The 23,703-nt window shown below is 40.3% G+C and overlaps 1 protein-coding gene across 21 annotated transcripts in view; it reads left to right on the top strand.

The window, feature by feature from the left end:
* The window catches only part of ULK4 (unc-51 like kinase 4), a 509,803-nt gene that overhangs the window by 135,393 nt on the left and 350,707 nt on the right, over nt 1–23,703 (top strand). For all 21 annotated transcript variants that reach the window (XR_008706191.1, XM_055558092.1, XM_055558086.1 and 18 more), the window contains 5 exons: nt 11,771–11,904; nt 13,292–13,413; nt 13,533–13,589; nt 19,029–19,080; nt 19,182–19,276. Coding sequence is in view for 20 of the 21 variants with exons in the window: in XM_055558092.1 (XP_055414067.1) it covers nt 11,771–11,904; nt 13,292–13,413; nt 13,533–13,589; nt 19,029–19,080; nt 19,182–19,276 (460 nt within the window). In the remaining variant the exon portion in view is untranslated. The remainder of the gene's footprint in view (nt 1–11,770; nt 11,905–13,291; nt 13,414–13,532; nt 13,590–19,028; nt 19,081–19,181; nt 19,277–23,703) is intronic.

Genomic DNA, 23,703 nt, shown 5'->3' with positions numbered 1-23,703 from the left:
AGAATAGATCTGTACATATGGTGTGTCCATGTAATTTAAATTTAGATCAAAACTATCACCTGAGCATCATAATCCAAGAGGCAACAGCTTTAATTACAAAGAAAAGTATTGGATGATGAGCTTGCTGAAGATCCCTTATTTTTTTTAATATATATATTTTATTGAAGTATAGTTGACTTACAGTGTTACAGGTGTGCAGCAAGGTGATTCAGTTCTACATATAAATGTATATTATTTTTGAAATTATTTTCCATTATAGGTTATTACAAGATGTTGACTGTAGTTCCCTGTGCTATTCCTTTGTTGCTTATTGCATATCTTTTTAATAATTAGAAATCTAGCATTTTATTCATATTAAGTCAAACAAGTGGAATCAAAACATCATAAATTTTTTAGTTAGGCAAAAATTCGTAAGTTTTCTAAAAGGATCCCTTATTTATTTATTGAAGTATAGCTGATTTACAATGTTTCATGTGTACAACAAGTAATTCAGGGATATCTATCTATCTATCTATCCATCCATCCCTGATTGGGGATTGGGGGCAGGAGAAGGGGATGACAGAGGATGAGATGGCTGGATGGCATCACTGACTCGAGGGACGTGAGTCTGAGTGAACTCCGGGAATTGGTGAAGGACAGGGAGGCCTGGCGTGCTGAGATTCATGGGGTCGCAAAGAGTCTGACATGACTGAGCGACTGAACTGAACTGATATATACACACATACGCATATGTCTTTTTTTCAGACTCTTTCCATTATAGGTTTTTATAAGATATTGAATATACTCATGTGCTATATAGTAGGTCCTTATTGTTTATTTTATACATAGTAATCTGTATCTATTAATTTTAAATTCCAAATTTTTCCTCCCCCCAAAATTCCATATTTAAAATACACATTTTCTCTGAAGGGAGAAAAGTTAGTTATAAAAAATGTGCAGTAGATAGATACCAATGGGTTTAGATTGAAGTGAAGCGAGGAAAAGTGTGGTGTTTTGATTTTCTGGAATAGTATATGGTCTCAACAAGGAGCCATTTGAGAGGTGGTCCAAGGTGAATCCAAATGGGATGGATTAGCCACAGTTTGCATCGTGTGCAGCATCCAACGGCACGTGGGAAGGTCTGCAGCAGAAGTCGACAGTGGAATGATCCGTTGGTGGGCACAGTGAGTCCAGTAGGACCAGAACAGGAGGGAGGGGTTTCAGGGGGTAGGAGTGGGGGTGGGGCAGGGGTGATGGCATCCTGGAGGATCCCGGACTAAGTTAAAGGAGCATGACTTCTTTGTTTAAAAAATCCATGTGATTGATTTCTCACAACGTGGGTGTGCCATTCTCTCTGAAAAAGACTACTGGAGTCTTATCTCTTATTCACACCATTTCCAGGCAGTTCTTGTCTCTCAAGTTCCTTTCTGTTTCTCCTCTTCACCGGCACACTCATAACTGCTAATGGCCTATCTGGCTTCCTTCCTCTCTCATCATTTGTCTGTGCCATACCAGATTCATGTTCTTCAAATGCCACTTTCATCAAGTCATTCCTTTGCTTTAAAAGTTTTCCTTCCTGCAGTCTTCCTGGGATCCCTCTCCTTGTAGTCACCATGGTCTTTGTGCTGGGTGTGCTGGTCCTAGTTTCTTCAAAACTGTCCTTAGGTGTGAGGAACTCGCCTCCTCTTATCAGTTCCAGTGCCTAAACGTGTCTCCCTGCCGTTTGGAGCTGAGGGTGCTCCTGGGGTTCTCCTTGCTTCCCGGGCAGGTTTCTCCTTCATGTGCGCTTGCCTCTCTCCCCTTCCCTCTGCACCGTCATCTTGACAAAATTCTTGGAAGGTTCTAGCTGTGAATGGTACAGCTTCCTCTTTTTAGGGATAATGTGGATTTCCTAAGGGGATGTGGAAAAAAGAGAAGTAAAATGCTTGGGTTCAGCTGGCCAACTTGAACCAGAATCTTCCTTTGTAGTGAAAGGGCTCATGGTAGGAGTTAACATGCATTCCTTGCTCTCTTCCCACCTCAGTCTCTTCTTCGTTGGTTCTCCCTCTTCTGCATCTTCCTGGGCCCTCTTTGTTTCTCTTTCACCACTGTCCTAGGGTGATTTCATCCAATCCAGTGGCTTCAAATAGGTTGGTGTGCATCTGTATGACCTCTCCAAACTCCAGGTTTGTATCATCTTTACATATTCAGTGGCATGCCCAAAAGGAATCTTAAAGTTGCCCAAAGGAACCCAATCCGCTTCATATGTCTATCTCCACTCCTAGGCTTCCCCATCTCAATAACACTTGGATTATTGTTCAGTTTGTCGATCTTTTCAGCTTGATACCCTTGTAGACCACTAAGAAATAACATTTGCAGTTTGGTTGTAGAGAAATTGTAAAGTGTTTATGGATACTAGACTCAAATGTCTCTACATTTTTTTTCCTTCATAGAATGTGAGTTCTTTTAGTAGCTAATGTTCCCTTGTCCGTGAAGTCCATTTATTCTCCGATAGCTTGTGTAAACACATCCTGTAATGGGAAGGCATTGGAGAGGGCATGAAGAAATGGAGCATCATTCTAGAGTGAATTTTATATTGTTATGGATCCCATCAGTCTTTTATTTCTCCAGTAGAGGTAATGGATATTTTCTTATGTTTTAACAGTCTGTGCTAGTGGCTGAAAGTGAGTAGTTTTTGCTTTAAAGAAATGGCATGTCATACTACATTAATTAAGTAGCACAGTATTAAATTTTGTAATAGATAATTTAGATTTTAGAAAAAATTGACTCCTTAGGAACAAGTATAAATTTACTTTTTCTACTCTATAAATTTTGATGGAAGTTCTTTTGCATTCTTCGATGTCCAAAAGATAAACATTTCCATTTTCTCTGCCCTCTGTTTCTGTTATTTATTTGGAGGATTTGTTTATTTGGATCCCTGTTACTTATTTGGAGGATTTCCTGGAACAGGGAAAGAAGCCCACTTTTGAATCATCATCATCTCTGGTTGGATTAAGGTGATCCGGTTTACATGTAAATCCAGTCTGGAGGAGTTTAACCCTTGGTCTCAAAGTAATCCTTGCACTTCTCACAGACTGTATATATACAGAAAGCAATTGATCCTACAAGAGGATAAGATGATATGATACAAAAAACAAGCAAGATAAATTACAATATCCACAGAGGTTACAGAGAATGGAATTAATCACAAAGTTACCTTAGCTATGATCAGTGTATTTAGGAATTTGGAAAATGGAGAATTTCAGTAGAGAACTAGAACTATAAAAACAGAGTGGGTATTCTATAACTGAAATGCAGAACTTGTAGGATTGGATTAACTGCATGTTAGACAGAGCTGAATAATTAATATACTGTTATAGTAATAGCAGTATTAATAATAATAATAACAGTATTAATAACAGAATTAATATACGGTTCTAAATTCATCTGGGACCAATGAGGAGAGACAGAAGGATGGAAAATATGGAGAAGAGCAGAAGAGACACAGGAGAAAACAGTGAGGAAGTGATAGTTTTTACACCAAGTGGAAAATGGGTCATTTTGATATCAGTATAAGGAAAAAAAGCTCTAAATTACTCTGTGCATAGAAGTTAATTCATGTCGATTTAATTCATGTAAAAAGAGAAAACAAGTTTGCAGTAGCTAACATATGAAAATTTCTTTATTACCTTGGAATAGACCAGGATTTTTTTTTTTTAAAGCAGGATACAAGAGCACTGTCATAAAATATTGATAAATTGGATTACCTTAAAATTAAGATCTTCGGTTGACCACAAGGGATCACTGAGAAAGTAACAAGTCCATAGTGTAGAGGAAAGTATTTGCTACACATATAATTGATGTGGGCACTTACCTAAAATGTATAAAGCACCGAAGAGCAGATAATACAAGAGAAAAATGAGCATAGACTTGAACAGGAACTTTACAAAACTGCTTATCTACAAATGGCCAATTAACACATGAAAAAATTGTGGCAAGAATGTAGAGCAATTGGAATTCTTATACCTACCTGTTGCAGTGTAAATTGACTTCATCACTTTGGAAAACTGAACATCAGCAGTGCCTATTAATCTGAAGCCAGGCATACTTTATGATCCAGCAGTCTCACTTCCAAGTATATATCCAACAGAAATGTTTCCATGGATCCAGCCTAAGTTATGCTTGGTAGTATGCGTGAGTTGAAACAGCTTCAATGTCCATCAACACTGAAATGAATAAATTGTGGTATATTTACACCCTTGAATACTACTCAACATTGGGCATTTTTGACATGAACTTTAGCATCAGTATCTCTAGGATGTTTCTCTTGAGCCAGTTAGTTTCACCAAAGAGCATTTCTGCTGTCAGCCTGTGATGCAGGGACCTGGCTGCCTGGGTGTGGGGAGCCCCCTGGGGAAGGGGGCTAGAAGTCCTTGTATTTGTTCAGAAATTCACCTAGACTCCCAGTTTTGTTTGTTGGCCCCTTCTTTGACTTGGTTTGCTTTCTCTTAGTCTACAGCCTTTCTGCTTTAGTTTCTATAGAGAATAAATCTTCAAACTTCTGCCTGTGTACAACTCTGATAGCCATCACTTAGATTCATTGGGTAGAAATTTACAATTTCTAATTTACAAATGAAACTGCTTTTTAGGTAGACTTTGCCAAAAATTTGTGCTTTTGCTCCTTTTCTTCCACCCTTAGTTTTAGAAGTACCTTTTCAATGCATAGTACCAGGATAAGTGTGTCTGCCTGGAAAAGCAATGGGAATAGATTCCTTTTAAAATCCTTATGATAAAGCAGTTTCCAGTGGATTGAAAACTTCATTGTGAAAGACAAAAGGAGAAGAAAGAAGAAGAGGGACAGTTCTAGACCATATAAATAATGCCTTCAAATTGATAACAAAAGACCAGTAACCCATGGGTGAATCAGCAGAAGATCTGAACAGGTATTGCGCAAATGAGAAAATATGAACAACAGAGAAATATCAGAATATGCCTACCATAATAATTATTAAAGTTTGCATTAACACCACAAGATCACTTCAGTTCAGTCAGTCGTGTCCGACTCTTTGTGACCCCATGAACCGCAGCTTTCCAGGCCTCCCTGTCCATCACCAACTCTTGGAGTTTACCCAAACTCATGTCCATTGAGTCGGTGATGCCATCCAACCATCTCATCCTCTGTTGTCCCCTTCTCCTCCTGCCTTCAATCTTTCCCAACATCAGGGTCTTTTCAAATGAGTCAGCTCTTTGCATCAGGTGGCCAAAATATGGAGTTTCAGCTTCAACTTCAGTCCTTCCAATGAAATCAGGACTGATTTCCTTTAGGATGGACTGGTTGGATTTCCTTGCAGTCCAAGGGACTCTCAAAAGTCTTCTCCAACACCACAGTTCAAAGGCATCAGTTCTTCTGCACTCAGCTTTCTTTATAGTCCAACTCTCAGGTCCATACATGACTACTAGAAAAACCACGGCCTTGATTAGACCGACCTTTGTTGGTAAAGTAATGTCTCTGCTTTTTAATATGCTGTCTAGGTTGGTCAGAACTTTCCTTCCAAGGAGTAAGCATCTTTTAATTTCATGGCTGCCATCACCATCTGCAGTGATTTTGGAGCCCAGAAAAATAAGTCAGCCACTATTTCCACTGTTTCCCCATATATTTGCCATGAAGTGATGGGACTGGATGCCATGATCTTAGTTTTATGAATGTTGAGTTTTAAGCCAGCCTTTTTACTCCTCTTTCACTTTCATCAAGAGGCTCTTTAGTTCCTCTTCACTTTCTGCAAGGGTGGTGTCATCTGCATATCTGAGGCTATTGATATTTCTCCCTGCAATCTTGATTCCAGCTTGTACTTCCTCCAGCCCAGCATTTCTCATGATGTACTCTGCATATAAGTTAAATAAGCAAGGTGACAATATATAGCCTTGACATACTCCTTTTCCTATTTGGAACCAGTCTGTTGTTCCATGTCCAGTTCTAACTGTTGCTTCCTGACCTGCATACAGGTTTCTCAAGAGGCAGGTCAGGTGGTCTGGTATTCCCATCTTTTTCAGAATTTTCCACAGTTTCTTGTGATCCACACAGTCAAGGCTTTGGCATAGTCAATAAAGCAGAAGTAGATGTTTTTCTGGAAGTCTCTTGCTTTTTCGTTGATCCAGTGAATGTGGCAATTTGATCTCTGGTTCCTCTGCCTTTTCTAAAACCAGCTTGAACATCTGGAAGTTCATGGTTCACATGTTGCTGAAGCCTGGCTTGGAGAATTGAGTATTACTTTACTAGCATGTGAGATGAGTGCAATTGTGCGGTAGTTTGAGCATTCTTTGGCATTGCCTTTCTTTGGGATTGGAATGAAAACTGACCTTTCCATTCCTGTGGCCACTACTGAGTTTCCAAATTTGCTGACATATTGAGTGCAGCACTTTCATAGCATCATCTTTTAGGATTTGAAATAGCTCAACTGGAATTCCATCACCTCCACTGGCTTTGTGCATAGAGATCCTTTCTAACGCCCACTTGGCTTCACATTCCAGGATGTCTGGCTCTAGGTGAGTGATCACACCATCATGATTATCTGGAGAGGTATGACAGAATGTAGTCCACTGGAGAAGGGAATGGCAAACCACTTCAGTATTCTTGCCTTGAGAACCCCATGAACAGGATGAAAAGGCAAAAAGATAGGACACTGAAAGATGAACTGCCCAGGTTGGTAGGTGCCCAATATGCTACTGGAGATCAGTGGAGAAATAACTCTAGAAAGAATGAAGGGATGGAGCCAAAGCAAAAACAACACCCAGTTGTGGATGTGACTGGTGGTAGAAGCAAGGTCCGATGCTGTAAAGATCAGTATTGCATAGGAACCTGGAATGTTAGGTGCATGAATCGAGGCAAATTGGAAGTGGTCAAATAGGAGATGGCAAGAGTGAACATTGACATTCTAGGAATCAGCAAACTAAGATGGACTGGAATGGGTGAATTTAACTCTGATGACCATTATATCTACTACTGTGGGCAGGAATCCCTTAGAAGAAATGGAGTAGCCATCCTAGTCAACAAAAGCGACCAAAATGCAGTACTTGGATGCAATCTCAAAAACGACAGAATGATCTCTGTTTGTTTCCAAGGCAAACCATTCAATATCACAGTAATCCAAGTCTATGCCCTGACCAGTAATGCTGAAGAAGCTGAAGGTGAACAGTTCTATGAAGACCTACAAGACCTTTTAGAACTAACACCCAAAAAAGATGTCCTTTTCATTATAGGGGACTGGAATGCAAAAGTAGGAAGTCAAGAAACACGTGGAGTAACAGGCAAATTTGGCCTTGGAGTACAGAATGAAGTAGGGCAAAGGCTAATAGAGTTTTGCCAAGAGAACACCACAAGATGGAAATGAGCAAAAATTTGATACTACTAAATACTGGTGAGGTGTAACTCAAGGGGAACTTGTACACCACTGGGACAACCATTTTGGGAAACCATTTGGCAATAGTGTGAAGTGAAACATTTGAGGTTCCATTTCTTTGTTTTATTTTTTTAAAACTGAACTATAGTTGATTTACAATATTATGTTGGTTTCATGTGTACAGCAAAGTGACTTGATTATATATATAGGTATATATATATATCTATGTTTTCTAATTCTTTTCCATTATAGATTGTTGTAAGATACTGAATTATGTTTCCTTCTTGTGCTATATGGTAAAATCCGTGTTGTCTATCTATTTTTTATATAGTAGTGTGTATACCCCACTCCAGTACTCTTGCCTGGAAAATCCCACGGATGGAGGAGCCTGGTAGGCTGCAGTCCAGGGGGTCGTGAAGAGTCGGATATGACTCAGTGACTTCACTTTCACTTTTCACTTTCATGCATTGGAGAAGGAAATGGTGACCCGCTCCCAGTGTTCTTGCCTGGAAAATCCCAGGGACGGTGGAGCCTGATGGGCTGCTGTCTATGGGGTCGCACAGAGTCCTACACGACTGAAGCGACTTAGCAGCAGCAGCAGTAGTGTGTATCTGTTAATCCTTTACTCCCAATTTATCCCTTCCTACCCTTCTGCCTTTGGTAACTGTAAGTTTATTTTGTAAATAAGTTCATGTGTACTTCTTTTTAGATTCCATATATAAGTGATACTGTATTTGTCTCTCTTTGTGTGACCTTGTGAGTTAGAGAATAGGATGAACAGCAGAGGTGGCCTTCCGTGGGAATGTTCTCTTAAGATCTGTTCACTCCAGAAAACAATGTCTTCATTTTGGTGGTGGTCTAATAATTCATAGAAGCAACTATTATTAGTAATAAAAGCAGCTACCATTTCTTGAGTATGTACCTTGTGTTAGACCCCAGACGATTTTCTCATTCAGTCTTCACAGCAGTCCTGCAAGGTAGGAATTGTTATCCCATTTATAATGAGAAAACTGAAGGTATAAAGAGCTTCAGAAATTTGTTCAAGATCATGCTGTTAGAAGGTGGTAGGGCTGGGAGTTAGAGCCAGATTTATTGAAATCTTTGTCAGTATTGTCAAGTTGAAAGAGTGACCCTACTGAAAGAAAGGAAAAAAATAATTTAGAAATCATAATGAGCCACAGGTCGTAATAAAGTTTTGGGATACTCCTGTGATGTTGCCGTTGATTTACCGCTTGTTTAAAGTCACCGTGACTTGGCATAGTGAGAAAATGGAGGTCTATAGATCTTATGAAAAGGAGGTAATATTTTTGCGAAGACTCACCATTTATCATCTGGTAGGGTATGTTGTGTAATTGAGTGTTACATCACCTAAAGTTTTTTTTTTTTTTTTTAATTGGCTGTGTAGAGCAATGATACTACTTCATGTTTTCAAAACACTTAAGTTTTGAATAGATGACTCCTTCTCATGGTTCATAAACCAGAAAAATTCAAAAAGTAAGAAGGTTGTCATGTATGGATGTGAGAGTTGGACCATAAAGAAGGCTGAGTGCCAGAAGACTGATGCTTTTGAACTGTGGTGTTGGAAAAGCTTCTTGAGAGTCCCTTGGACTGCAAGGAGATCAAACCAGTCAATCCTAAAGGAAGTGAGTCCTGAATATTCATTGAAAGGACTGATGATGAAGCTGAAGCTCCAGTACTTTGACCATCTGATGCAAAGAGCCGACTCATTAGAAAAGTGATGGGAGTGAGAGCAGATTGTGTGGGTGGAAGAAGTTAAGAGGAGCAAAGGAGATATTGGATATAGATTGATTTCTTAAGAGGTTTGACTGAGGAAGGGAGGAGACAGGCAATGGGGCAGTTGCTAGAAGGACAGGAAAAGCATTTTGTTAAATGGGAGAGAGTGAGTATACAAAATGGAAAAGAAGGAATTGGCTGTTTCAAGATTCTGAGAAAAGGGAAGGGAATGTGATCCAGACAGAATTGCAAGGAAAGAGAGGTCAGTGGTTGTGATGAGAGGAAAGGAGGCCAGGATAGGATACACACTAAGTTTAGATTTAGGAAGAATTTCTTCATGATGCTTTCTGTTTTCTCTGTATAGTAGGAGGCAGAATCACTCACTGAGAATCTCATAAGAGGATGGAAATTACAGGGTTTAAAGAGAAGAAAATTTTGGAGATAGGGTCGGTGCTGGTGCTGTTTTGTGCCCTTGAATATTGGTGTCACCCTTTTACAGTGGAGTGACTCTGCTCCATGTGTGACTTCAGCAGCCTCTCTGCAGATGTACAGGAAGCGTAGATCACTAGATTCATCTGGAACATTTGACTCTGTGGATGTGGGGAAAAAAAAAAGAGTGTAAGGAAATGATAGATGGTGGGATGCAATCGAAGCAGGAAGGAAGTGAGGAAAGTGAGTGAGTGAGTGTGTGAAGTCGCTCAGTCGTGTCCGACTCTTTGCGACCCCGTGGACTGTAGCCCCCCAGGCTCCTCTGTCCATGGGATTCTCCAGGCAAGAATACTGGAGTGGGTTGCCATTTCCTTCTCCAAGTGAGGAAAAGGGAGTGCTTTTTGGGAGATGTCATGGATTGGAAGACGATGTCATGGATTTTGAAAGATGATGTCATGGGTTGGGAGGCGATGTCATGGGTTGGGAGGCAATGTCATGGATTCAATCAGTGGAAGTTCCTTGGAGGCTGAGGAACTGTCACAGTGTAAGAGTGTACAAGCAGGAATAAGAGCAGATTATAGTCAGTATAGTCAGAGGGCATATTTGAAATACTTAGCTTGGAGGGGCTACAGTTAAATGCTGGAATCTTCAATGTTGGATAAAGCTTTTCAGCAGATGGTGAGACTGGGCAGGAGATACCAGGCAATGCATCTTGGGGAACCAAAGAGGAAGATGGTGTTTTCTGGTCCTGCTCCTTAGTTGGCTGATGGAGTAGGTGTCAGCTGAGCAAGAGGTTCCTGGAGTGGCTGCTATTCGCTTGGAAGCTCCAGGCCACAGCGATAGTGTGTCCTGCTGTGGATTCCCGGGAGCTCCAGGCTGACTGGCTCCCCAGGCTGATCTCATTCATTTTATCACATCTTCTATCACATCCCATTTTATGGGAAGCTTTTGGATTCCACTTACCATGCAATAATTAGGGTCTCATTTCTTTGGTTTACTTATCATCATGGGGCTCTGTGCTCTCTGTTTTTTAAGACATAGTGATATATTTCTATGGATTCATCAGGATTTACTCTACATTTTGAGCAGTGTCTTCTATTTGTTAGAGTGTGACTAGGGCTTTAATCAGCAACTGAAACAGAGATGCCAACTGGCTTATATGGATCTTAAACTTTTGATTTGGTTTCATTCCCAGGTCTTTACTAATAGAGCTACAAATAATGACCAGCAAGAAGGCAAAAGGATGCACAAATCTACTAAGAGAACCACATAAATGCTGAGTGTTAAGATTTCAGTGTATGTTATGTATGTGTATTGTGTCCAGAGCCACCCTTTTCTGGTTTACAGTGGGAGTTTTGGGAAGCAGAAGTTGGGTGGAATGATGATTGCAACAGAGCTGGAGAGATGGTTGATGGCAAGGGGAGTCCAGCAAGGGGGATTGCAGTCAAGGGGCCTTTGAAGTCAGGGAACTCATTGCCCTTTAGAGAGTTGCAGGGACTGGGAACTTGGATAGTGGGTCTAGCAAAGGGAAGGAAGCGTGGGCCTAAGAGTTTTCAACAATACCCTTGGTACCCAGAGTGATGGTTCAACAAGTCCCCTGGTTCTGGGTTGGAGGCTATTGGTTCAGAGATGAATGATAACAAATGCCACTGGTTTGAAGAAGAAATAAGTTTATTAAGAGACAGATATCATTAAACCAGAGGACAAAAGGGCATGTGAAATCCAGATGTTCAGATGGTATCTGCTTTCTGTATTATATCCAGTGCTGAAATGAATCATTTTTTTTGGATTTATATACACAGTTTAGTGAAAGAACTGGAATTTTTATGACTTGCCTGGGATCCAGAGCAAGTTTAAGACTAATGTCCAATGAAGGTGCAGACAACTGGTGGTTCTACTTTGACTCTTCAAAATGCCAAAGCCCTCTTCTTTGCAGAGGCTTTCGTTTGCCTTTCATCTGTCATCTGAAGAACGTGGGGTGTCTTTTAACGGGCCAAAGGCAAATGAAGTCAGGGCGTCATTTTGTAATAACGCTGGCAGAGATATTCAGAGTTGCCTTATTTTCTCTCTGCATAAATGTCTCCATTTTTCTAAGGCAGAAATAGCCTGTGCCCGACAAGTTGCTCCGTATCTAAATGTCAACATGATGGGGACGGTGCCCCCTGGAAACACTTGCCATGGTGGTGTTTTTGGGCAGATGCTATCAACTGTTTTATCATGAGAGGTAATCTTTGGCACTTCTCTGTGTGTAGGCTGGTGATGTACATCGAGAGAGACAGCAGAAAGACCACTCCAGGCAAGGAGCAGCAAAGCGGCAGTGAATACCTGTCCCGATGCCTTGACCTGCTCATCCGTCACCTGGTGCAGGAGCTGCCACGTATCCTGGGTAAATTGGAGTCTCGTCCATCCTCAGGCCCCTTCCTGCTTATCTTTTTGTGACTTGGCTTTTGGGCATCTCTTCTCTTTTTGTTCTTGATGGTCTGTTTTTTACAGGCGAGTGCAGTGACACTTCTTGAATGTATAGTTTCAAAATTTCAATGTTCCCTAACTGTTATCATAAATATTTTGTATCAGTGACATGATTGAGGCTAAAGGGCTAAATTAAGTTATATTGAGGTGTCATCTTGCAGTCCTGGAAAAGAAAAGGAAAGCATTTTAATTGGTTAAAATTGGACTTAGGCTATCATTTTAGGAACTTTTCTCAAAATTTCTCTTTGCATAATTCGGAAGAAAAACATTTTTCCTTCAGGTTGTAACCACAAATTTATTTTTTCTTACAATAATTTAAAAATACATAGGCACCAAAATTTAATGTTAAAGAATTTTGATATTAAAGTTTGAAAATTTCATTGGTTTGAAAAATTTAAGATGAAAGTAATAGTGATCTGCAAAGGATGTTTATTACAGCTAACAAAATCTGTTATTTCACTGTTATTTACAGATGCAAAAATCATCTAAGGAATGTGTATATTTAGTTTAAAATCACATTCCATGCTTTCCCAGCAGATGTGGCTATAAACCAGAAATGTTTAAAATGTTAAATTTGATCCAGCCTGTTACTGTAAAAGATATTTAGACTCAGAAATTCAGAATATTAAAGTAATGAAAATATCTTCATGGCTGATTCACAGTAACTTTTTGCTCCTTACTAATAATGTGGGAGATTTTTGCCTGTTCATGACTGAAAATAGAGCTTTTCAAAATTTATTTGGATTGTAACCCTTTTAAAATCTCCAGACCAAAGGCCACAATCTGGTCAATTGGTAGCTGACTTTCTTTTTACATGACTCATCTTGTCTTAGGAAATGATGATGAGATTCATGTGTCTAGCAAGGCAAGGTTTATTTATTGTTGGACTTGGCTATCCAATGAGAAGTTTTAGGAATTGATCTCTTCTACCATCCTATTCTACTACCAGAGAAATCTAATCTATGACCTGTTAGCTTATAATTCTTAAAATAACTTTTTCCTGTTTACAAAAGTAATGGATACTCATGGTTGATATTTGTAAAGTACAAAAAAAGAAAAATCATTTTTATATTCTATTTTAAATTTCCAGATGAGAGATCAATCTTATGTCCATCTTCTCCCCAGAGGCCACAGCTTCCTGTTGTAATGTCAAGAGTTGGGAATAAAACAATGCATCTACTACCCACTTCTTTTATTTGGAGATTATTTCCCTTAGCAATCCCATTAATATTCAGCCCACAGCTAGTGGTCCATAAGCATTTGTGGTATCTAACCTCACGTGTGCTCTGGGATGTGCTTTGCAGGTGACATTCTTAACGCCCTGGCTAACGTTTCTGGTCGTAAACACCCATCCACAGTTCAAGCAAAGCAGCTGAAGATGTGTCTCCCCCTCATGCCTGTAGTGCTTCACCTGGTAACGTCTCAGGTATCATCTTTTTTGGGGAAAAAAGTGGAGCTGAGAAACGTCAACTCAGACAAAACATTATCATTTCTTTCTTACATATGGCTTTCAGGATTTAATCTATGCAAACTCTCATCACACAGGTATTTCGACCTCAAGTTGTAACAGAAGAGTTCCTTTTCAGTTACGGAACTATTCTTGTGAGTAATGCTGAATTTTTCATGTTCCTAATAAAAATGTGGCTGTCCCTACTGTTTGTGGGATTTGGTGTCAGAATGAAGTAATTTTAAAATCTTAGTGGTATTTATTTGTCTCTAGGGAAGTGACCTTTTTGTATTTTTATCTGTTGACTGTAATAAAATTTGACATTTGGGGAAAAATACATTCTCTCCTGATAATGCATTTTGTTTAGAGACAGACCAGGTAGGGTAAATAAGTCCATTGAAAAGATTTTCATAGTTTTTGGTATTAAACATCATGAAAAAATTTAAAATAATGAAATTGGTAAAAATGGAATTCTGGAAACACAGTATTATAATTTCCTTTGGCTAACATCGTCCAGCTATGTGCCGTGTCTCTTTCTGTGATGACATTTCTCTAAGTGGAGCTCAATTTAACCTTATCTTTAATTTTAATGAGATGAGTAGCCGTGAAAAACAAATCACCGTATTATCTTTCACTTCGATTTTTGCTTACACACACAAAATAGTCTTTTTGTTAAGGTTGTGGCTCGTGAATTATGTTATCTTCTCCCCTTGCCTGGAACACTTACAGTATATACTGTTGATAAAACAGCGAGGTGCACAAAGGGAAAACGAAAACATTTGTCATGCAGCCTATTCTGTCTTCCTTTGATGTTAATAATAAACGCTGAGCTGAGATTTTAAAAATGCCATATCAGATAGGTGTCTCGTTAAAATGAAGTAAATATCTCAATTTTATTGCTGGTTTGGAGTAAAAAAAATGATTACCATCCACAAGTGAGGATATAGTTTTCTAGAATGTTCATCATACAGTAACATATGATGTTTTGAAGTATGACTGTTGAGTAGAGAGGTCACTGACGTTTGTAAGCAGCGTGTTTAGTCAATGCAATATAGGTTCTTTTGTACTCAACTTCACATCATTATCATCCTTGAATCTTGAATTCTACAAAGTGTATAATTTTTGTAGCACATTCATGAATTTGCAAATTGTGAGCATTTTGTCTGCCACCTCCCTTAATATGCTTTCTGATCTTTTAAAGGACAATATGGGTATCATTTTGAGCAGCACTGTAGTTCTGTGTTTATACCTCCACTGCACTGACATGTTGAGCCTGATCATAGTAATTTTGCCCTTGCAGCCCTCCTTGGAATATTTTGGCCCAGTGTTTGTTTGGGCTAGGTAGAATTGTCCTGTGTTCATTCTCTCTCTTTTTTCCTCATGTGTAGTACTTTGCTGTGCTTACATTAACTGAGTACAGTTTAGATTTTCAAGGAACTATCAAGGAACTCCAATATAAAAGTCTTCGTGGACTTTCATCTTTGTCTTTCAGGGAGACCTCCTCTGCTTCATGTAACCGTCTGCTCCCCCCGAGGAAGGGCCTCCTCACCTTCTCCCAGGAGGGAGAGCACCCTTTGAGGGGTGGGGGTGTTCAGTAGGACTCTGTATGGGTTTGCTTCACATAGGCCCTTTCAGGGAATGGGAGATAACTTGCTTGGTTCAAAGGTAACTGTGAACTGAAAATTCTTTAGCAGTCTTTCCCTTGATAATGTTGCTCAAGTAATAGGAGTTTACACACACAGTGGAAGAGGTCTCTTGGCTCTGTTTGGGCCATTTTCCTAGTTTGAGTTGTGGCCAGTTCCAGAGGTTTTCTGTTGTTTTTCTTACCGCATCTGTTACTTGGCCTTAGCTGTGCGTCCATCTTTCTTGACTTAGCGTTGGCCGCACTGATGAAGCACTAGTCCAGGGAGAGGAAGTGCTGACTGAAGTCATGGGCCTGGTTGTAGTTATCCACCCGATTCTGGTGCGTGTTTCTGTGAGCTGTTGCGAGCTGGCTGTTGCTTCTGTGGGTTGATCCACAGTCTGTCCAGAAGATGCCGCGAATGCCGTTGTTAGTTACAGTGCCCTCCAGCGCCAGAGGCACAGTCTACTTCTCCCGTGGAAGGAGTAAAAGCCCCTGGGAAGTTCACGGTGCAGAATCTGCACGTTGAAATCCTTGAGTTTTCTGCTTGAGAACAATTACTTTAAATTTTGTCTAGGCAAAGCTTCCCTGGAGTTAAGAGGGTTGGTTTGTTTATTTGTGTGGGTTTTTTTCTTTTGGGCAGAAGGTGGGGTGTGGGCCCTTCTCTAGCAGATCTTCCTGACCTGGGAATCAAACTGGGGACTCCTGCATTGCAGGCGGATTCTTACCTACTGAGCTATCAGGGAAGCCCTTTATATTTTAAAAGTGCACGTTGATTTGAAGTATTCAGACTTTGGGTCCACCATTAGTAGCTGTATCTAAGAACTTCTTGGGCTTCTGCTAAAGGAGCTCTCCAGGGGCTGCTGACCTTCCTCATGTGGGTGGAGACAACAGCCATACTTGGTGTGATCTTTGCTCATTAGAAGGGTCCTGAAGGCACAGGCTGGAGGGGCTGTTGGAATTTTGCTTCCCATTGGTTTCTGTTTTCATACTGGTGCCAGGCATGGTTTGCCTTTTGACCTATAGGTGTCATTTTTAAAAAATTTATTTTGGTAGAAAAGTTCAGGATACTTTTTATATTTGGAGGCCTAGGCTTTAGCTCCCTCCCCCCCCCTCCCCGCCCCAGGCAAAAGGAAGTTTTGGTCTCTTTATGATTTAGAGAGGCACGTGTTTGGAAGCAATTTAATAGGACACTTTTAAACCATTATTAAGCTTTAGAAGCGCCCAGGCCAAAGAGGACTACACAGCTGATGATTGCTGTTTTTACTTCTTATTGGCAGAAGCAATGTGTCATTGTACCTTCCTCCCTCTCCAGTAAGAGGGGGAAAAAAGGTACCCAGGGACACTTACACAGCAAGGCATCTGGGGAGGTGCTGTGGGGAAGTTCCAAGGTGAACTTCACCTTAGTTCTTTTGTACCTTCATTGAATTAGGCTGGGAAACAGGAAGCAATGATATTAAGGAAATCTATTTGAAAACTTGTGATGTTCACTGTGATTCTTGTGTCCTTCTGAAAATGCTCTTGACTAATGAGCTGAAGAAGATGACTTAGTTGTGTTTATTCTTAAGCTCTGGCCTCATTAGTTTATGAGAGTTCAGTGGTTATGTGGTGGTTATAGTTTTTTTTTTTTTGGTTATAGTTTTTTTACAAAAAGAAAAATTCAGATTTTCAAATGAAAGAAATGATGAAATGATTCTGGTTTTCACACAAGAATGTAATTATAATATCCATCATCAATAAATCTTTGCTAATCCTGGGCTTTGAGATAGTCAGAAAAGACCCTCTCCAGATTTTTATTTTAAGTGAGTGTTGGTCTGTTGATAGATTTTGACTTCAGCTGTAGAAGATAAAGCAGAGAGAGGGTACTCTTATATTTTTATTTATTATTTTTTGGCTGTCACACAGCTTGTGGGATCTTAGCTTCTGGCAATGAACGTGCCAATTCTTAACCACTGGACTGCCAAAGAATTCCCTTATATTTAAAAAAAATATGATATTATATATTTATTCATTGCCACATGAGTGTTCTTGTTAGGAAGATTTTTCCTTTTCTTAAAAATTGTTTATTTAAAAAAAATTTAACACACCCTCAAGTAATATACTCACCCACCTTGCTTAGAGAACTTATTCTCAGCTTCTCAGAAGTACTGAACAGCACTGAGGGCACTGGTCTACCCTGGAGTCACAGCTGGCTTTGCCTTTTTCCCCCTAGATGGGGCCGTACTTTTGCCCCACAGTCCTCCACCTAATGAGCCTAGTTGTGGAGTAGGTGCCCACCCTTTTTGCTCCCCTGCTGTACTCCCAGCTTTGAAGCTCACAGCATCAGAAGATGCCCGGTGTAGTGTGGTCATCTACAGATTTTTCTGGGTCATTCCCCCTCACTCCCATGGTCTCTCAGCACTGGATTAGTGGTCATTGTTAGAGAATCAGGTATTTCTGCGGAGGTTCCTTCTAGCACCTCATCCTCTCAGCTCCTCGACCACCTCTCTTCCCATGGGTGTGTCTTGCCCCCGCTCAGCTGCCTCCACCCATAGCCTTATTTTCAGCATCATACTGTCTGGCTACCACACCTAATTTTCAGCTCACTACCCCTGCTCCTCATCTCCAACAGTCCTTTAATTCCTCTGGGTCTTAAATTGGCCTCACCACTTTGCACTCACCACCCTGCCCTCCCTGGGCCCAGTGACTTGACGATTCTCTTTCTTGAGCTTTGAGCCCCTGGTTCAACCCCTATCCCTACCTAGCATATACCCATGATCCCTTTCCTGTCCCTTCCTCCATCGTCCTCCTCTGGCAAACCCAATTGCTGGTTCACTTTAATTCTCTACCTCCCTCACCCCTGCTTTGAGTGACTAAGTGTGGCTCGAGAAAAACATGAGGAAAGCAGCTGGTCTCACTTTAAATTCATGACTGCTCACTTCAAGTGAGTCCTCTCTGCAGACTGGGGCATCAGGTTCCTCTTTCTAATTTATATACCTTCACGCTCACCTGGATGATTGTTCATACTTTCCCTCCTCTCCCTGAATCTCCAGGGTCTCCTGCTCTGTCCTCACTCTCACCTGATTAATTCCTGTTACACCGAGAATGAAGAGAAAGAAATCGACCCAGAGAGATTTAAATTGGCAAATCAATGAAACATTCAGTAGGGATTTTTAAAAAATTAAACAGGGGAAGTATAAGAAAGAAAATAAAAGAACCCTATAGTTTCACCATCTAGAAAACCCTTGTTGCTGTTAAACAAAGGAAAAAAAAATTAATACATGTATATAGTTAGAAAATTCTAACAGTGCAGAAAGTGAATAGTGAACATATACCTCCTGGTCCAGTGTTCTTCCTCATTGGGAGCCTCTGTGAATGGTTCCTGTGATTTCTCCCTCAAAAATTTTTGTCTCCATCTATGTTCATGTGTTATCTACATATTCTTTAAAAGTTATACAGAAAAATTGTAGTATAAACACTGTTTTGTCTCTTCTTTCTTAAGCTGTAGACATTTAAGTAGATTTACTGAAATCAAAAGATACCTTTCTTTGAATTTTTTTACATCAAATTGTGAAATTATTTCAGCCAAATTGTTGTTAAAATGCCTCTTTTTCTTATTTATTACGTATATAATTTGGCTGAAATAAATTCACCTGATTTCAAAATAGGGACATGACTTCTGCTGAATAAATAGAGATTTGATGTTGAAAAAAAATTTCTAATGACTTTTGTGTGTAAACTCAATCAGAAACTTTCTAAGAATGTTATCTTTCGCCTTCTGGATAAAGAGATTAGTGCCTACTTATCACATGAAATTTAGAAAGTGTAGAAAAATGTAAAAAGAATATAAAAGTCACTTGATTCCTACCACTGGAAGTAAATCATGGTGAACACATAGGATCATATATTCAGTTTTTTTTTTTTTCCCTCTGCATAGTATTTACATCAGTTATTTTAAAATCTCCATTTATTAACATTTTTATATTTTTTTCAGAGTCATATTAAATCAATAGACTCAGGAGAAACTAACATAGATGGAGCTGTAGGTGAGTAGATCATGGGACGTTTTACATCTTTGCTTGAAGATTTTGATACTATGATTTTGGACATGTAAATAAACATCTATAATAATTAACTGTATTTCTAGGACTGATGGCATCAGAAGAATTTATCAAGATCACGCTATCGGCTTTTGAAGCAGTGATACAGTATCCTATTTTATTGAAAGACTGTTGCTCTACGGTCAGTTCTGGCTGCTTTTGAAAAAGATATTTTTTGGCTTACTTGGTAACTCTGTCTATAAAGAGATTGGTTTACATATACTTGGTCATACATGTTCCTCACATGAAATAACTGTTGAGAAAAGCTGCCCCCCGGACAGGATGAACCTAAGAAATCTCTCCCTACCTTGTTGACTTGTTTTGGGGTTTTTCTTTGCTTATTATTTTCTTTCCCTTCTGGTCCACACCTAACTCACAGTGTGCCCCTTGTTATTCCTGGCCGAGAGTTTCTCAGCCTTGGCACTGGACTTCATGGTGGCTCAGATGGTAGAGTCTGCCTGTAATGCAGGAGACCCAGGTTTGATCCCTGGATTGGGAAGATCCCCTGGAGAAGTGAATGGCTACCCACTCCAGTATTCTTGCCTGGAGAACTCCATGGACAGAGGAGCCTGATGGGCTATAGTCCATGGGGATCACAAACATGACCGAGTGACTAACACTCTCACTTTCAACCCTGCCACTCTGGACGTTTGGAGATGGGCAGTTCCTTGTTGTGGAGGCTGTCCTGGGCATTGAGAGATGTTTAGCAGCATCACTGGCCTCTACATAGTAGATTTGGAGGCTCCCCTCAGTTGCAGCAATCAAAAAGGTCTCTACACATTGCCAGATGCTTTCTGGGCATGTTTTTCCACTGTTGGTAGTAGTCCATCTGCCATTGACACATCTGCTGTATGTATCTCTTTCTAGGCTATCTGTTCTGTTTCATGAATCTCTTTGTCTAGCCCTTTGCTTGTACCAGCTTATTTCTTCCTATCATAGTAAACCTGGAAACCATGTCTGCTTCATGCTTTTTGACATTTTTCCATTACTATTCTTTCCAAATACTTTATAGATAAGTGTGAGAAATTCACACAACCTCGTTGAAATATTTATGTGTTTTATATTGGAATTATAGATTAATTTTGCAATAAGGAGTTCATGATCTGAGCCACAGTTAGCTCCTGGTCTTGTTTTTGCTGACTGTATAGAGCTTCTCCATCTTTGGCTGCAAAGAATATAAACAGTCTGACTTCAGTATTGACCATCTGGTGATGTCCATGTGTAGAGTCTTATCTTGTGTTGTTGGAAGAGGGTGTTTGCTATGACCAGTGTGTTCTCTTGGCCAAACTCTGTTAGCCTTTGCCCTGCTTCATTCTGTACTCCAAGGCCAAATTTGCCTATTACTCCAGTTATCTCTTGACTTCCTACTTTTGCATTCCAGTCACCTGTGATGAAAAGGACATCTTTTTTGGGTGTGTGTTCTAGAAGGTCTTGTAGGTCTTCATAGAACCGTTCAACTTCAGCTTCTTCAGCATTACTGCTCAGGGCATAGACTTGGATTACTGTAATATTGAATGGTTTGCCTTGGAAACAAACAGAGATCATTCTGTCATTTTTGAGATTGCATCCAAGTACTGCATTTTGGACTCTTGTTGACTATGATGGCTACTCCATTTCTTCTAAGGGATTCCTGCCCACAGTAGTAGATATAATGGTCATCAGAGTTAAATTCACCCATTCCAGTCAATTTTATTTCACTGATTCCTAAAATGTCGATGTTCACTCTTGCCATCTCCTGTTTGACCACTTCCAATTTTCCCTGATTCATGGACCTAACATTCCAGGTTCCTGTGCAGTATTGTTCTTTATAGTATTGGGTTTTACTTCCATCACCAGTCACATCCACAACTGTGTGTTGTTTGGTGGCTCAGACAGTAAAGTGTCTGCCTACAATGTGGGAGACCTGGGTTCAATTCCTGGGTCAGGAAGATCTCTTGGAGAAGGAAATGGCAACCCATTCCAGTATTCTTGCCTGGAAAATTCCATGGATGGAGGAGCCTGGTAGGCTACAGTCCATGGGGTCGCAAAGAGTCGGGCACTGAGTGACTTCACTTTCACTTTCTTTGTTCTTTCTGGAGTTATTTCTCCACTGATTTCCAGTAGCATATTGGGCTCCTACCTACCTGGGGAGCTCATCTTTCAGTGTCCTATCTTTGTGTCTTTTCATACTGTTCCTGGGGTTCTCAAGGCAAGAATACTGAAGTGGTTTGCCAGTCCCTTCTCCAGTGGACCACATTTTGTTAGAACTCTCCACCATGACCCGTCTATCTTGGGTTGCCCTACACAGAATGGGTCATAGTTTCATTGAGTTAGACAAGCTCTATACAGTCAGCAAAAATAAGACTGGGAGCTGACTGTGGCTCAGATCCTGAACTCCTTATTGCAAAATTCAGGCTTAAAGTGAAGAAAGTAGGGAAAACAACTAGACCATTCAGGTATGATCTAAATGAAATCCCTTACAATTATACAGTGGAAGTGACACATAGATTCAAGGGATTCGATCTGGTAGACAGAGTGCCTGAAGAGCTATGGATGGAGGTTTGTGATATTGTACAGGAGGCAGGGATCAAGATCATCTCCAAGAAAAAGAAATGCAAAAAGGCAAAATGGTTGTCTGAGGAGGCCTTAGCTGAGAAAAGAAGAGATGCTAAAAGCAAAGGAGAAAAGGAAAAATATACCCATTTGAATGCAGAGTTCCAAAGAATAGCAAAGAGAGGTAAGAAAACCTTCCTCAGTGATCAATGCAAAGAAATAAAGGAAAACAATAGAATGGGAAAGACTAGAGATCTCTTCAAGAAATTTAGAGGTACCAAGGGAACATTTCACGCAAAGATGGGCACAGTAAATGACAGAAATGGGTTGGACCTAACAGAAGCAGGAGATATTGAGAAGAGGTGGCAAGAATACACAGAAGAACTGTACAGAAAAGATCTTCATGGCCCAGATAACCACGATGGTGTGATCACTCACCTAGAGCCAGACCTCCTGGAATGAGAAGTCAAGTGGACGTTAGGAAGCATCACTATGAACAAAACTAGTGGAGGTGATGGAATTCCAGCTGAGTTATTTCAAATCCTGAAAGAGGATGCTGTTAAAGTGCTGTGCTCAATATGCTGCAAATTTGGAAAACTCAGCAGTGGCCACATGATTGGAACAGGTCAGTTTTCATTCCAATCCCAAAGAATGGCAATGCCAAAGAATGTTCAAACTACCGCACAATTGCACTCATCTCACACGGTAGCAAAGTAATGTTTAAAATTCTCCAAGCCAAGCTTCAACAGTAGGTGAACTGTGAACTTCCAGATGTTCAAGCTGGATTTAGAAAAGACAGAGGAACCAGAAATCAAATTGCCATTGGATCTGTTGGGTCATCAAGAAAGCAAGAGAGTTCCAGAAAAACATCTGCTTCTGCTTTATTGACTACACCAAAACCTTCAACTGTGTTGATCACAACAAACTGTGGAAAATTGTTCAAGAGATGGGAATACCAGACCACCTGACCTGCCTCCTGAGAAATCTGTTTGTGGATCCAGAAGCAACAATTAGAACTGGACAGGGAACAATAGACTGGTTCCAAACTGGGAAAGGAGTATGTCAGGGCTGTATATTGTCATCCCACTTGTTTAACTTTATATGCAGAGTACATCATGAGAAATGCCATGCTGGATCACGCACAAGCTGGAATCAAGATTGCCGGGAGAAATATTAATAGCCTCAGATATGCAGATGACACCACCCTTATGGCAGAAAGTGAAGAAGAACTCAAAAGCCTCTTGATGAAAGTGAAAGAGGAGAGTGAAAAAGCTGGCTTGAAACTCAACATTCAAAAAATGAAGATCATGGCATCTGGTCCCATCACTTCATGGCAAATAGTGGACAAACAATGGAAGAGTGAGAGACTTTAGTTTTTTGGGCTCCAAAATCACTGCAGATGGTGACTGCAGCCATGAAATTAAAAGACAGTTGTTCCTTAGAAGCAAAGCTATGACGAGTGTAGACAGCATATTAAAAAGCAGAGACGTTACTTGGCCAACAAAGGTCCATTTAGTCAGAGCTATGGTTTTTCCAGTAGTCATGTATGGGTGTGAGAGTTGGACCATAAAGAAAGCTGAGCACTGAAGAATTGATGCTTTTGAACACTGGTGGTGGTGAAGACTCTCAAGAGTCCCTTGGACTGCAAAGAGATCCAACCAGTCATTCCTAAAGGAAATCAATCCTGAATATTCATTGGAAGGACTGATGCTGAAGCTGAAACTCCAGTACTTTGGCTACCTGATGTGAAGAACTGACTCATCGGAGGAGACCCTAATGTTGGAAAAGATTGAAGGTGGGAGGAGAAGGGGATTACGGAGGACGAGATGGTTGGATGGCATCACTGATTTGATGGACATGAGTTTGAGTAAGCTCCAGGAGTTGGTGATGGACAGGGAAGCCTGGCGTGCTGCTGTCCACGGGGTCGCAAAGAGTCGGACATGACCGAGCTACTGAACTGAACTGATAGATTAATTTGCACCGAGTTGACTTGCTTTGAGGCTTCTCATCAATGACTATATTTTTACCTTCATTAAT

This window comes from Bubalus kerabau, chromosome 20, assembly GCF_029407905.1.
Source record: "Bubalus kerabau isolate K-KA32 ecotype Philippines breed swamp buffalo chromosome 20, PCC_UOA_SB_1v2, whole genome shotgun sequence".
Classification (NCBI taxonomy): Eukaryota; Metazoa; Chordata; class Mammalia; order Artiodactyla; family Bovidae; genus Bubalus; species Bubalus kerabau.
This window is presented reverse-complemented; position numbering and strand designations above follow the sequence as displayed.